Source organism: Oncorhynchus nerka, linkage group LG24 (assembly GCF_034236695.1).
Source record: "Oncorhynchus nerka isolate Pitt River linkage group LG24, Oner_Uvic_2.0, whole genome shotgun sequence".
Classification (NCBI taxonomy): Eukaryota; Metazoa; Chordata; class Actinopteri; order Salmoniformes; family Salmonidae; genus Oncorhynchus; species Oncorhynchus nerka.
Window position 1 is genome coordinate 91,699,340 of NC_088419.1, and position 16,622 is coordinate 91,715,961.

Here is a 16,622-nt window from a genome sequence, read left to right on the forward strand (position 1 = left end):
CAGAAGGGGACTAAACTGCAACTTTAAGTTTAATTTCTGTTCACTTCAACCAATAGATAATCACTGGACGAGGTGTGTGTGTTTACCTGGGGGAGGCCAGGTGCAGAATGGACTGGGACTCAGGACCTAGCTCTGTCCCCATGTCTGGCAGCTGAGCTGGACTGAAGGAGTTGTTGACAGAGGGGATGGCTCTCCTCACCAGCCGACCCCACGTAGCGATGTTTATGTTCATCTGAGGGGCACGCAGGAACGTCTTCCCTGGGACAGAGCAGAGGGTCACAACCATAGCTCCAATCAATAAAAATCAACAAACATTTATTTATTTAGACCTTTATCCAACATAATTATGTTACACAGCGCTTTAAAATAACCTTAAAACTTGAACTTTACAGAATAAACTACAGACCTTGTTGTTTGGAGAATATCTTTTTTTGCCTTTGAAGTTTTGACCTCCGCTCAATGACTGGGTTGAAAAATGTAACCTGTGGGAAAACACACATAGGTCATAGGTCATGAGTACATTCTGTAAATATTCTGAATAAAATCGGGGTTTTTTTTGCAGGAAAAGGTAAATGTGGGTGTTTTGTTGGGAGAAGTGGATAATGGAATCGTACCTCAGCAAACAGTTTCCCCTGAGGCTCCAGGTAGAGGCACATGCCATGTCGTTGGTTGTCCAGGAAGTCTTCCAGGCGTAGGAACTTGACGGCACACAGTGATCTCCAGTCCCTCCAGTAGACTGAGATCTCCAGCTCACGAGACTGTGGAAGACAAAAACTGTAACATCTCCCCACCAGGTCTCCTCAAACACCAGTCATCAGGTCTCCTCAAACACCAGTCATCAGGTCTCCTCAAACACCAGTCATCAGGTCTCCTCAAACACCAGTCATCAGGTCTCCTCAAACACCAGTCATCAGGTCTCCTCAAACACCAGTCATCAGGTCTCCTCAAACACCAGTCATCAGGTCTCCTCAAACACCAGTCATCAGGTCTCCTCAAACACCAGTCATCAGGTCTCCTCTAACACCAGTCATCAGGTCTCCTCTAACACCAGTCATCAGGTCTCCTCTAACACCAGTCATCAGGTCTCCTCTAACACCAGTCATCAGGTCTCCTCTAACACCAGTCATCAGGTCTCCTCATCAGGTCTCCTCTATCACCAGTAATCAGGTCTCCTCATCAGGTCTCCGGCAGACTTAGTACCGGCCGTTCCTGGCATTCAGAGTTACACAACTCCAGAATAGAGAGCTGCTCTCACTTTTCCTGCCTGGGTACGAGCTAATCATTTGCTGAAGGTTGTCTCCTCTGGATGTAATTTTTTTTAAAGCATTTGAGGCGATTTCAGACACTAATGGCATTGTATGGGAAAGGGGAAACCTTCCCAGAGTAATTGAGGTAAAGCCTAAAGTAGTGTTGTCTAGATTATCATGTCTAGTTCCACAGTGGATATATAGTGAAGTAGTTTGTGGTCTAGAGTACCCTGTCTAGTTCCACAGTGGATATATAGTGAAGTAGTGTGTGGTCTAGAGTACCCTGTCTAGTTCCACAGTGGATATAGAAGTAGTGTGTGGTCTAGAGCTGTCTAGTTCACTTTATAGTGCCTGATTACCCTGTCTAGTTCCACAGTGGATATATAGTGAAGTAGTGTGTGGTCTAGAGTACTGTCTAGTTTGCTGAAGTAGTGTTGTCTAGATTACCCTGTCTAGTTCCAAGTGGATAATAGTGAAGTAGTGTGTGGTCTAAATCTAGTTCAGAAATCTAGTGAAGTAGTGTGTGGTCTAGATTACCCTGTCTAGTTCCACAGTGGATATATAGTGAAGTAGTTTGTGGTCTAGAGTACCCTGTCTAGTTCCACAGTGGATATATAGTGAAGTAGTGTGTGGTCTAGAGTACCCTGTCTAGTTCCACAGTGGATATATAGTGAAGTAGTGTGTGGTCTAGAGTACCCTGTCTAGTTCCACGGTGGATATATAGTGAAGTAGTGTTGTCTAGATTACCCTGTCTAGTTCCACAGTGGATATATAGTGAAGTAGTGTGTGGTCTAGAGTACTGTCTAGTTCCACAGTGGATATATAGTGAAGTAGTGTTGTCTAGATTACCCTGTCTAGTTCCACAGTGGATATATAGTGAAGTAGTGTGTGGTCTAGAGTACCCTGTCTAGTTCCACGGTGGATTCTAGATTACCCTGTCTAGTTCCACAGTGGATATATAGTGAAGTAGTTTGTGGTCTAGAGTACCCTGTCTAGTTCCACAGTGGATATATAGTGAAGTAGTGTGTGGTCTAGAGTACCCTGTCTAGTTCCACAGTGGATATATAGTGAAGTAGTGTGTGGTCTAGAGTACTGTCTAGTTCCACGGTGGATATATAGTGAAGTAGTGTTGTCTAGATTACCCTGTCTAGTTCCACAGTGGATATATAGTGAAGTAGTGTGTGGTCTAGAGTACCCTGTCTAGTTCCACAGTGGATATATAGTGAAGTAGTGTGTGGTCTAGAGTACTGTCTAGTTCCACGGTGGATATATAGTGAAGTAGTGTTGTCTAGATTACCCTGTCTAGTTCCACAGTGGATATATAGTGAAGTAGTTTGTGGTCTAGAGTACCCTGTCTAGTTCCACAGTGGATATATAGTGAAGTAGTGTTGTCTAGATTACCCTGTCTAGTTCCACAGTGGATATATAGTGAAGTAGTGTGTGGTCTAGAGTACTGTCTAGTTCCACAGTGGATATATAGTGAAGTAGTGTTGTCTAGATTACCCTGTCTAGTTCCACAGTGGATATATAGTGAAGTAGTGTTGTCTAGATTACCCTGTCTAGTTCCACAGTGGATATATAGTGAAGTAGTGTGTGGTCTAGAGTACCCTGTCTAGTTCCACGGTGGATATATAGTGAAGTAGTGTGTGGTCTAGATTACCCTGTCTAGTTCCACAGTGGATATATAGTGAAGTAGTGTGTGGTCTAGAGTACCCTGTCTAGTTCCACAGTGGATATATAGTGAAGTAGTGTGGTCTAGAGTACCCTGTATAGTTCCACAGTGGATATATAGTGAAGTAGTTCGTGGTCTAGAGTACCCTGTCTAGTTCCACAGTGGATATATAGTGAAGTAGTTTGTGGTCTAGAGTACCCTGTCTAGTTCCAATGTAAACTTCTGGTCCCAGGACTGGTTGCTGACTGGTTTCCAGCTGGTCTGTCCCACTTCAGTGTTGTCCAACTTCAGCACAGCACTGATCTCATCTGGACAGAGCGAGAGAGAATACGTTTATTCAATCTGGACCCAGGGCAATGTTCAGTAGGCATGAAATGGACTGAAAACAGGGAGTACTTGTCCAATTGTCCGCTTTAAGAAAACGCTTGTTTTGATTTTCTGTGCAAAACATTTTTGAACACCAACCCTGATTTCACCCCTCTGTTCAAACAGCAGGCAGAGACTGAGCAATATTTCACAGCTAGATTCAAGGCATTAGTCCGAGCAGCTTCTCCGAGCAGCTTCTCCGAGCAGCTTCTCCGAGCAGCTTCTCCGAGCAGCTTCTCCGAGCAGCTTCTCCGAGCAGCTTCAAAACATCAGACAGAGATACATCAGGGTGTGGATCAATAGAGCAACACTCAACTGGACAGGTCGTCGGTCTTGGAGAGGTTGCGTGAGCTGGCTCCTTTGTTCTTGTTGCTTCTGGACATGAAGGAGGATCGCTGTTCACTGGGGCTCCAGCCGGGGTGGGAGGCTGAGAGGGTCTTACAACGACCTGGGACGTCCTCCAGCAGGTCCTGACAGCCCATCAGACGCACCTCCAACGTACCTCGGAGAAAAACAGGTAAAAACACACTAGACAGTAGCCCAGAAAGACGAAGGCCGGGGGGGGGGGCACTATCAATCGTCTCAGAGTAAGGGTGCAGGTCTAGGATCAGGTCCCTCCTGTCCATGTAAATATTATTCATTGTGATCTAGAAGTGAAAACTGATCTTAAATCAGCAGTCCTCCTTGATACATACGGCCACTGCACTATGGACTTACACGTCGTTATTGTAAACGTAAAATGTTGCTCTAAGTCTGACCCGAGTGGGTGAGGCATTACATACCGACTCGATCTGAAGTTTATCGTCGTCTAACAGAGGTTTATTCTATTTACAGTACAATGCGCACGTGTGTTTGGGATGAGGGTGGCTGTGTTATGCCGTGTCATCTCTGTTGACCTTAAGGAATGCTTCAGAGCTTCGAACTTAAAGAGAAGCTGCTGTGTTTTGAAATCTAGGGTAATCCCGTAACGATAAAGACATCACTGAGTTGTTGGTTCTAAAAAGGACAGTCTTACCTGTGAGTGCAGCAGGCTTGGTGACCGTGCTGTACTGGTTGTATGTAGACATAACGCTATGGCGTGGGCTGAGTGGCGGGGACACCACCATGGCTAACTCCTCCATGATGAGAAGGTTCTTAGGGTGGTTCTTAGGCAGCTCGCTCAGCCGCTGCTCCAGAGATAACTTCAGCAGGTCCAACTTCTGATTGGACTCATTGAACCGGGCTTGAGCCTGTGGGGGGGGAGAGACCAATATTAAAATGTTTAAACCTACTAGCACACATAACACGGGACCATACGGCTGGACACATCTGAAAACTTCAGTTTAGGGCAAGCATTCAGAACGTACTCAGATGTTAACATTATGGAACACCTGGGTGAGGAACGGTATGCTGTGGAATGTTTATTTTTACATTCCACAACGATGTGTTATGGTAAACTGGCTTGACTCTCTGCAAGATTTGACATATACCGTCATTCACAGACTTTCCATGATCTGAAAAGAATATGGATGGGCTTCTTCACACTCCTTCATCCAGCCTAAAAAAACCTGCCTAGAGATTTCCAGATCTCCTGCTTTATTCCCTACTTTTTCTGGGAATCTTCCAACCAGGTGTTCTGGGAAAAAAACCTAGGATTTTTAGGTAAAAGTAACCAGAATTTTGCAACCCTAGGTATACATCCATCGTCTCACCTCAGAGTGGGCCTTCTTCTCCGTAACTTTCCCAGAAGAGCCCAGCAGGATCATGACGTTCTGGGCTCCATCAGCGACAGCATGTTCTATCCTGGAGTGATGTCGCAACTCCTCTAGTCTCAGGTCCAGAGGACTGATGATGGGCTTGGACACAGAGACTGGGGACCAGAAATATATCATCATTATTATCACAGAGACTGGGGACCAGAAATGTATCATTATCACAGAGACTGGGGACCAGAAATGTATCATTATTATCACAGAGACTGGGGACCAGAAATGTATCATTATCACAGAGACTGGGGACCAGAAATGTATCATCATTATCACAGAGACTGGGGACCAGAAATGTATCATCATTATCACAGAGACTGGGGACCAGAAATGTATCATCATTATCACAGAGACTGGGGACCAGAAATGTATCATCATTATCACAGAGACTGGGGACCAGAAATGTATCATCATTATCACAGAGACTGGGGACCAGAAATGTATCATTATCATCACAGAGACTGGGGACCATAAATGTATCATTATCATCACAGAGACTGGGGACCATAAATGTATCATTATCATCACAGAGACTGGGGACCATAAATGTATCATTATCATCACAGAGACTGGGGACCATAAATGTATCATTATCATCACAGAGACTGGGGACCATAAATGTATCATTATCACAGAGACTGGGGACCAGAAATGTATCATTATCACAGAGACTGGGGACCAGAAATGTATCATCATTATCACAAAGACTGGGGACCAGAAATGTATCATTATCACAAAGACTGGGGACCAGAAATGTATCATTATTATCACAGAGACTGGGGACCAGAAATGTATCATCATTATCACAGAGACTGGGGACCAGAAATATATCATCATTATCACAGAGACCGGGGACCAGAAATGTATCATCATTATCACAGAGACTGGGGACCAGAAATGTATCATTATCACAGAGACTGGGGACCAGAAATGTATCATCATTATCACAGAGACCGGGGACCATAAATGTATCATTATCACAGAGACTGGGGACCAGAAATATATCATCATTATCACAGAGACTGGGGACCAGAAATATATCATCATTATCACAGAGACTGGGGACCAGAAATGTATCATTATCATCACAGAGACTGGGGACCAGAAATGTATCATTATTATCACAGAGACTGGGGACCAGAAATATATCATTATCATCACAGAGACTGGGGACCAGAAATGTATCATCATTATCACAGAGACCGGGGACCAGAAATGTATCATCATTATCACAGAGACTGGGGACCAGAAATGTATCATCATTATCACAGAGACTGGGGACCAGAAATGTATCATCATTATCACAGAGACTGGGGACCAGAAATGTATCATCATTATCACAGAGACTGGGGACCAGAAATATCACCTTTTCATAACCCAGAAAATATTTGAACATGAAATGTTTGTTACGTGTAAAAAACAAATCATACAACATTTAAAAAAAGGATATACAAAGTCCAAAAAAAGCCTAATTCCCCCCATATACTTTATATAGCAGAGGGAAAAGCCTAATTCCCCCCATATACTTTATATAGCAGAGGGAAAAGCCTAATTCCCCACATACACTTTATATAGCCTAATTCCCCACATACACTTTATATAGCAGAGGAAAAGCCTAATTCCCCCCATACACTTTATATAGCAGAGGGAAAAGCCTAATTCCCCCCATACACTTTATATAGCAGAGGGAAAAGCCTAATTCCCCCCATACACTTTATATAGCAGAGGGAAAAGCCTAATTCCCCCCCATATACTTTATATAGCAGAGGGAAAAGCCTAATTCCCCCCATATACTTTATATAGCAGAGGGAAAAGCCTAATTCCCCCCCATATACTTTATATAGCAGAGGGAAAAGCCTAATTCCCCCATATACTTTATATAGCAGAGGGAAAAGCCTAATTCCCCCATATACTTTATATAGCAGAGGAAAAGCCTAATTCCCCCAAATGATACTATACTTTATATAGCAGAGGGAAAAGCCTAATTCCCCCATATACTTTATATAGCAGAGGGAAAGCCTAATTCCCCCCATATACTTTATATAGCAGAGGGAAAAGCCTAATTCCCCCATATACTTTATATAGCAGAGGGAAAGCCTAATTCCCCCCATATACTTTATATAGCAGAGGGAAAAGCCTAATTCCCCCCATATACTTTATATAGCAGAGGGAAAAGCCTAATTCCCCCCATATACTTTATATAGCAGAGGGAAAAGCCTAATTCCCCCATATACTTTATATAGCAGAGGGAAAAGCCTAATTCCCCATATACTTTATATAGCAGAGGGAAAAGCCTAATTCCCCCATATACTTTATATAGCAGAGGGAAAAGCCTAATTCCCCCCATATACTTTATATAGCAGAGGGAAAAGCCTAATTCCCCCCATATACTTTATATAGCAGAGGGAAAAGCCTAATTCCCCCCATATACTTTATATAGCAGAGGGAAAAGCCTAATTCCCCCATACACTTTATATAGCAGAGGGAAAAGCCTAATTCCCCCATACACTTTATATAGCAGAGGAAAAGCCTAATTCCCCCATACACTTTATATAGCAGAGGGAAAAGCCTAATTCCCCCATACACTTTATATAGCAGAGGGAAAAGCCTAATTCCCCCATACACTTTATATAGCAGAGGAAAAGCCTAATTCCCCCCATACACTTTATATAGCAGAGGGAAAAGCCTAATTCCCCCCATACACTTTATATAGCAGAGGGAAAAGCCTAATTCCCCCATACACTTTATATAGCAGAGGGAAAAGCCTAATTCCCCCCATACACTTTATATAGCAGAGGGAAAAGCCTAATTCCCCCATACACTTTATATAGCAGAGGGAAAAGCCTAATTCCCCCATACACTTTATATATACTTTATATAGCAGAGGGAAAAGCCTAATTCCCCCCATATACTTTATATAGCAGAGGAAAAGCCTAATTCCCCCATATACTTTATATAGCAGAGGAAAAGCCTAATTCCCCCATACACTTTATATAGCAGAGGGAAAAGCCTAATTCCCCCATATACTTTATATAGCAGAGGGAAAAGCCTAATTCCCCCCATATACTTTATATAGCAGAGGGAAAAGCCTAATTCCCCCCATATACTTTATATAGCAGAGGAAAAGCCTAATTCCCCCATACACTTTATATAGCAGAGGGAAAAGCCTAATTCCCCCATACACTTTATATAGCAGAGGGAAAAGCCTAATTCCCCATACACTTTATATAGCAGAGGGAAAAGCCTAATTCCCCCATACACTTTATATAGCAGAGGGAAAAGCCTAATTCCCCCATACACTTTATATAGCAGAGGGCCTAAAAGCCTAATTCCCCCATACACTTTATATAGCAGAGGGAAAAGCCTAATTCCCCCCATACACTTTATATAGCAGAGGGAAAAGCCTAATTCCCCCCATACACTTTATATAGCAGAGGGAAAAGCCTAATTCCCCCATACACTTTATATAGCAGAGGGAAAAGCCTAATTCCCCCATACACTTTATATAGCAGAGGGAAAAGCCTAATTCCCCCATACACTTTATATAGCAGAGGGAAAAGCCTAATTCCCCCCCATACACTTTATATAGCAGAGGGAAAAGCCTAATTCCCCCCATACACTTTATATAGCAGAGGGAAAAGCCTAATTCCCCCATACACTTTATATAGCAGAGGGAAAAGCCTAATTCCCCATACACTTTATATAGCAGAGGAAAAGCCTAATTCCCCCATACACTTTATATAGCAGAGGAAAAGCCTAATTCCCCATACACTTTATATAGCAGAGGGAAAAGCCTAATTCCCCCATACACTTTATATAGCAGAGGGAAAAGCCTAATTCCCCCATACACTTTATATAGCAGAGGGAAAAGCCTAATTCCCCCATACACTTTATATAGCAGAGGGAAAAGCCTAATTCCCCCATACAGAAGGAAAAGCTTTATATTTATATAGAGAGGAAAAGCCTAATTCCCCCCATACACTTTATATAGCAGAGGGAAAAGCCTTCCCCCATACACTTTATATAGCAGAGGGAAAAGCCTAATTCCCCCCATACACTTTATATAGCAGAGGGAAAAGCCTAATTCCCCCCATATACTTTATATAGCAGAGGGAAAAGCCTAATTCCCCCCATACACTTTATATAGCAGAGGGAAAGCCTAATTCCCCCCATACACTTTATATAGCAGAGGGAAAAGCCTAATTCCCCACATATACTTTATATAGCAGAGGGAAAAGCCTAATTCCCCCCATACACTTTATATAGCAGAGGGAAAAGCCTAATTCCCCCACATATACTTTATATAGCAGAGGGAAAAGCCTAATTCCCCACATATACTTTATATAGCAGAGGGAAAAGCCTAATTCCCCCCATACACTTTATATAGCAGAGGGAAAAGCCTAATTCCCCCCATACACTTTATATAGCAGAGGGAAAAGCCTAATTCCCCCACATATACTTTATATAGCAGAGGGAAAAGCCCTCCAACAGACAACGCATGTCCTTGGTGAGAGATGTGTTTCTAAGGTTATAGTGGGTTCATACCGTCGTTATCGCCGTAGTTGGTCTCACCAGTCTGGCTGGCTTTGAGGATCTGCATTCTGATAAACTCTATCTTGGTCTTGCTGTCCTGCAGCATCTGCTGAGCAGTGGCAAGCAGCTTCTTATCCTATTGGGGGGAGGGGGGGGGGTACATGTAAACATAAGCATGTTAAACACGGGCTATTTCTTTGGCTCAGTGTTTTAACCATTTTGTTTTCACCATCTGTTTTGATTTCTCTTGGACTTTGTACGACTGTGTACATGGTCTTTCAAATGAGGTTAAAAGCATTGAGACATTCCAGCTCAACTCAAATCTAATTGCTTTTGAGGGTAGCCATACACCCCCATACCCCCTCCCCATACCGCCCCCCCCATACCGCGCCCCCCCCCGCGCCCCCCATACCTTGGAGGATCCATTGGAATACATTTGAATCATATTCTCAGCTCCTTGTTTGCATTTTAGCTCAATGTCGTTCTGCTTCTTCAGAGCCCCCAGTCTGCTACTGCACATTCTGGACTCACTGCTGGGGGTGTCTGGGGTCAGAGGGCAGCCGGGAACTACAATAACAGAATAGATATGAGGGCAGTCCAACTACAACACACACAAAAAAATAAAAATAAAATCAAGGATGAAATTAGACAATGTCATAATGCAAAAGGAAGCAGAGTGGACTCCCGAGTGGCGCAGCAGTCTAAGGCACTTCATCTCAGTGCTAGAAGCGTCACTACAGACCCTGGTTCGATCCCGGGCTGTATCACAACCGGCCGTGATCGGGAGTCCCATAGGGCGGCACACAATTGGCCCAGCATCGTCCGGGTTATGGGAGTGTTTGGCCAGGGGTAGGCCGTCATTATAAAATAAGAATTTGTTCTGAACCGACTTGCCTAGTTAAATAAAAAGGTTCAATTGTATCTTGATAGCTAATGTAATGGTCAGTGAGCTTATTTGAAAATGTACTGAATTGTACCCGATGCAGTCTATGTTGATACTGTAAAAATAATCACTTAGTAATATAGGCCTAAATTAATCAAATTGAGCTGTGTTTTTTTTGGTATAAAGACAGGATTTTTCCCAGACATATTTTTCTATTTAGAGGCTGTTGAGCAATATTGGTAGCTGTCAGATTGTTTCAATGTGACATTGTTAAGGCTTGTACAGACAAGCTGAGTTTCACTGACAGACAGAGAAATCAGGTTTCAGCGAGACTGACTCCCAGGTGAAATGGAAAGAGTGGGGGCCCCCACACCACAACAGTACGTAGCGTACACAGCCAGGCCACGGAACAGACTGCAAAGATCAACCACCCTGGGTCTCCACCACAACAGACTGCGAGATCAACCACCCTGGGTCTCCACCACACAGCCAGGCCACGGAACAGACTGCAGAGATCAACCACCCTGGGTCTCCACCACAACAGTACGTAGCGTACACAGCCAGGCCACGGAACAGACTGCAAAGATCAACCACCCTGGGTCTCCACCACAACAGTACGTAGCGTACACAGCCAGGCCACGGAACAGACTGCAGAGATCAACCACCCTGGGTCTCCACCACAACAGTACGTAGCGTACACAGCCAGGCCACGGAACAGACTGCAGAGATCAAACACCCTGGTTCTCCACCACAACAGTACGTAGCGTACACAGCCAGGCCACGGAACAGACTGCAGAGATCAACCACCCTGGGTCTCCACCACAACAGTACGTAGCGTACACAGCCAGGCCACGGAACAGACTGCAGAGATCAACCACCCTGGGTCTCCACCACAGCAGTACGTAGCGTACACAGCCAGGCCACAGAACAGACTGCAAAGATCAACCACCCTGGGTCTCCACCACAACAGTACGTAGCGTACACAGCCAGGCCACGGAACAGACTGCAGAGATCAACCACCCTGGGTCTCCACCACAACAGTACGTAGCGTACACAGCCAGGCCACAGAACAGACTGCAAAGATCAACCACCCTGGGTCTCCACCACAACAGTACGTAGCTTACACAGCCAGGCCACAGAACAGACTGCAGAGATCAACCACCCTGGGTCTCCACCACAACAGTACGTAGCGTACACAGCCAGGCCACGGAACAGACTGCAGAGATCAACCACCCTGGGTCTCCACCACAACAGTACGTAGCGTACACAGCCAGGCCACGGAACAGACTGCAGAGATCAACCACCCTGGGTCACATGGAGAAACATTCCCCCCTTTTGGATCCTCAAGAGAGATTTCCAAGTCATATTCAACAACATCTGACAATTATCACAGTCTTCCATATAACCTTATTCCCCCCCAACGGCATACCGAATCAACGTAGTTTATTTCCCATAATAAAAAGCCCCTGTGATGTACAGGACAATCCCTCCCGATGTACAGAAGGGAGTTAACATGACTTCATCCCGGTTTAGGTATTTCCCCTTTAGGTTTTACTACATCGATCACTGCTGTGCTGTACTCTGCTCCATTCCAGACTCCAGAAATTCATACCAGGTCGTACAGGAGACTGAATGACCGACTGTCCTGTCTATTTAACTCAACATATAGACCTACTGTACCTTTCACAAGAAATGACAAGAATTCAATGTTTATACGATACTCTGTGTCTTAGGGAGACAGTCTGCTTGTTTAGACTATAGTACAAATCACTCTTAACTAAGACATGTACACTAACTATTCTCCATAGCTTCAAAAAGACCTCCCTGAAATCTAAACACATCCTACTTCCTGTATAGGGCACGCACAGCAGCTCAAAACGATGGAGGACAAGACAGAAGATGATACTTGTACCTTCAGATAACTGTCCAAGAAAAGATCCACATAAAGCGTCTCAATAGGGTGTTTGGCCACCAGCAGCCAGAACAGCTCCAATGCTCCTTGGCACAGATTCTACAAGGTTCTAGAACTCTATTGGAGGGATTCTTCCACGAGCCGAATGGAGATGTCCAGAACGCTGTCCAGAATCTCCCTTCCCGCCGAGCAAAAACTGGTTGAACATAAAAATGTTGTTTCTACGTCATTTCAACCCCCCCCAAAAAATTCTAATGTGACGACATTGAATCAACACGGAAAACTGATTGGATTTGCAATGACCCAATGACATTTATGGTTGATTTCACATTGGTTAACAACTCAACCAAATGCAAATCAAATCTAGACGATGAACTGGCGTCTGAGCCCAATGGGATGGGTGCTGACACACACACCCCTTTAACCCTTTATGGCCCGTTCAGAACACTCCTTCAAAGTCACTGAGAGCTCTTCTAGCCATGGTAGCCAAAACAATGGGGCAACTGGGTATTTTTATACCCTAAGCATAATGGGACGTTAATTGCTTAATTAACTCAGGTACCACACCTATGTGGAAGCACCTGCTTTCATTATACTTTGTATCACTCATCTCCTCACGTGTTATCAGTTTGGCAGTTACCTATACTACAGTGATTCATCAACAGCATAGAGACGGTCCAGGTTCAACTTGGGGGAGGTCAATACAATACCATATAGTGTACAACATAGTCATCTATGTAGGCTTACAGGTACAGTGAGGTTTGATAAGACCTATATAAAAAGGGCTCACAGAAAACAAGAGTGAGAGTGTCAGAGATAAATATATTTACAACTAGCAGTTAGGCTTCCAGAGTGAGTGTCAGAGATCAATATATTTACAACTAGCAGCTAGGCTTGCAGAGTGAGTGTCAGAGATACATATATTTACAACTAGCAGCTAGGCTTGCAGAGTGAGTGTCAGAGATAAATATATTTACAACTAGCAGTTAGGCTTGCAGAGTGAGTGTCAGAGATCAATATATTTACAACTAGCAGTTAGGCTTGCAGAGTGAGTGTCAGAGATCAATATATTTACAACTAGCAGTTAGGCTTGCAGAGTGAGTGTGTTAAGAGTTTGCATCCCAAATGGCACCCGATTCCCATATGGTGAAAAGTACTGCACTATATAGGAAATAGGGGCCCATTTGGGACTCACAAGGAGGCTGTGAGAAGGGCAGTCTGTCTCATGAAGAGGCGACACACTGCAGCTTTAATGGAATCAAGAACTAGGAACTAGGAGACAAGGGTTTCCAGACAGACAGATGTAGTTCCCTAGCGAGCATATTGAAACATGGTTAAATAGTCTTGACCTACTGGAGAACCTTCGTCACGTCCGAATCCCCCTTCACTCTGGAAAAATGTTTTTCCCCTGTTCATGCTGCCTGATGTACACCTCGCCCCGTTTTCAGTCTCATCCATTTCACTAACAGGATGGCTATAGTCCGGTGGAGACTAGACTTGACTTGAAACTCTTCTTCCTGTCCTAAAGACCCTTGTTTACAGGAAGAGAGGGTCTGGACATAGAACAAGCCTCATAGCTCCTGCTTCCTGATGTACTACTCAAACACATTCACTTCCTCTCAAACACAGAGCTCCTGCTTCCTGATGACCTACTCACACGTCCACTTCCTCTCCAACACAGCGCTCCTGCTTCCTGATGACCTACTCAAACAGAGCTCCTGCTTCCTGATGACCTACTCACACGTTCACTTCCTCTCCAACACAAAGCTCCTGCTTCCTGATGACCTACTCACACGTCCACTTCCTCTCAAACACAGAGCTCCTGCTTCCTGATGACCTACTCACACGTCCACTTCCTCTCAAACACAAAGCTCCTGCTTCCTGATGACCTACTCACACGTTCACTTCCTCTCCAACACAGAGCTCCTGCTTCCTGATGACCTACTCACACGTCCACTTCCTCTCCAACACAAATCTCATGTGCACTCACCCATACAGATAGTTTGTGTATATGTATTGGTATGTGCCTTTAAAAAAAAAATATATATATTAATTATTGAAAAAAGTTTAATTGATTTAGTTCTGTTCTTGTCTATTGATGTTCTGTATTATGTCATGTTCTGTGTGGAACCCCAGGAAGAGTAGCTGCTGTTTTTGCAACAACTAATGTGGATCCTAATAAAATACCAGAAAAACATTAACAAGTCATTAACAACCAGAGGATGCAAAAATACACTACAGTCTACAGTAACCTTGCAGCAATCAAACCCACACAGACTAGCAGAGCCCAGTGGGTAGAACAATGCATCTGTTCTCCGTCTAGTAATCCTGAATATATCCAGAGCAACAATCCTCATTCATTTAACAGACCCAGCAGACACGGGGCTGAGAGAGAGAGAGAGAGCACGAGAGAGACACGGGGCTGAGAGAGAGAGAGACACGGGGCTGAGAGAGAGCGCGAGAGAGAGAGAGACACGGGGCTGAGAGAGAGAGAGCGCGCGAGAGAGAGACACGGGGCTGAGAGAGAGAGAGAGAGCACGAGAGAGACACGGGGCTGAGAGAGAGAGAGAGAGCACGAGAGAGACACGGGGCTGAGAGAGAGAGAGACACGGGGCTGAGAGAGAGAGAGCGCGAGAGAGAGAGAGACACGGGGCTGAGAGAGAGAGAGCGCGCGAGAGAGACACGGGGCTGAGAGAGAGAGAGCGCGAGAGAGAGAGAGACACGGGGCTGAGAGAGAGAGAGCGCGAGACGGGGCTGAGAGAGAGCGAGAGAGCGAGACACAGGACTGAGAGAGAGAGCGCGAGAGCGAGACACGGGGCTGAGAGAGAGAGAGAGCGCGAGAGAGACACGGGGCTGAGAGAGAGAGAGAGCGCGAGAGAGACACGGGGCTGAGAGAGAGAGAGCGCGAGAGAGACACGGGGCTGAGAGAGAGAGAGAGCGCGAGAGAGACACGGGGCTGAGAGAGAGAGCGCGAGAGAGACACGGGGCTGAGAGAGAGAGAGAGAGAGCGAGAGAGACACGGGGCTGAGAGAGAGAGAGAGCGCGAGAGAGACACGGGGCTGAGAGAGAGAGAGAGCGCGAGAGAGACACGGGGCTGAGAGAGAGAGAGAGCGCGAGAGAGACACGGGGCTGAGAGAGAGAGAGAGAGCGCGAGAGAGACACGGGGCTGAGAGAGAGAGAGAGCGCGAGAGAGACACGGGGCTGAGAGAGAGAGAGAGCGCGAGAGAGACACGGGGCTGAGAGAGAGAGAGAGAGCGCGAGAGAGACACGGGGCTGAGAGAGAGAGAGAGAGCGCGAGAGAGACACGGGGCTGAGAGAGAGAGAGAGAGCGAGAGAGACACGGGGCTGAGAGAGAGAGAGAGCGCACGAGAGAGACAAGGGGCTGAGAGAGAGAGAGAGCGCACGAGAGAGACAAGGGGCTGAGAGAGAGCGCGAGAGAGACACGGGGCTGAGAGAGAGCGCGAGAGAGACACGGGGCTGAGAGAGAGAGAGAGCGCGAGAGAGACACGGGGCTGAGAGAGAGAGAGAGAGCGAGAGAGACACGGGGCTGAGAGAGAGAGAGAGAGCGCGAGAGAGACACGGGGCTGAGAGAGAGAGAGAGAGCGAGAGAGACACGGGGCTGAGAGAGAGAGAGCGCGAGAGAGACACGGGGCTGAGAGAGAGAGAGAGCGCGAGAGAGACACGGGGCTGAGAGAGAGAGAGAGAGCGCGAGAGAGACACGGGGCTGAGAGAGAGAGACACGGGGCTGAGAGAGAGAGAGAGCGCGAGAGAGACACGGGGCTGAGAGAGAGAGAGAGAGCGCGAGAGAGACACGGGGCTGAGAGAGAGAGACACGGGGCTGAGAGAGAGAGAGAGAGCGCGAGAGAGACACGGGGCTGAGAGAGAGAGAGAGAGCGCGAGAGAGACACGGGGCTGAGAGAGAGAGAGAGAGCGCGAGAGAGACACGGGGCTGAGAGAGAGAGAGCGCGCGAGAGACAAGGGGCTGAGAGAGAGAGAGCGCGAGAGAGACAAGGGGCTGAGAGAGAGAGAGCGCGAGAGAGACAAGGGGCTGAGAGAGAGAGCGCGAGAGAGACACGGGGCTGAGAGAGAGCGCGAGAGAGAGAGCGCGAGAGAGACACGGGGCTGAGAGAGAGCGCGAGAGAGACACGGGGCTGAGAGAGAGCGAGAGCGCGAGAGAGACACGGGGCTGAGAGAGAGAGAGAGCGCGAGAGAGACACGGGGCTGAGAGAGAGAGAGAGCGCGAGAGCGACACGGGGCTGAGAGA

The 16,622-nt window shown here is 46.1% G+C and overlaps 1 protein-coding gene across 2 annotated transcripts in view; it reads right to left on the reverse strand.

Annotated features, from left to right (window-relative positions):
* Positions 1–16,622, reverse strand: part of LOC115108786 (serine/threonine-protein kinase N2-like) — a 55,004-nt gene that overhangs the window by 7,596 nt on the left and 30,786 nt on the right. For both annotated transcript variants that reach the window (XM_065009327.1, XM_065009326.1), the window contains exons 3-11: positions 9,976–10,130; positions 9,576–9,699; positions 4,977–5,134; positions 4,301–4,514; positions 3,602–3,787; positions 3,118–3,227; positions 615–758; positions 407–482; positions 87–258 (exon numbers count right to left, since the gene is read on the reverse strand). In XM_065009327.1, coding sequence (XP_064865399.1) covers positions 87–258; positions 407–482; positions 615–758; positions 3,118–3,227; positions 3,602–3,787; positions 4,301–4,514; positions 4,977–5,134; positions 9,576–9,699; positions 9,976–10,130 — 1,339 coding nt within the window. The remainder of the gene's footprint in view (positions 1–86; positions 259–406; positions 483–614; positions 759–3,117; positions 3,228–3,601; positions 3,788–4,300; positions 4,515–4,976; positions 5,135–9,575; positions 9,700–9,975; positions 10,131–16,622) is intronic.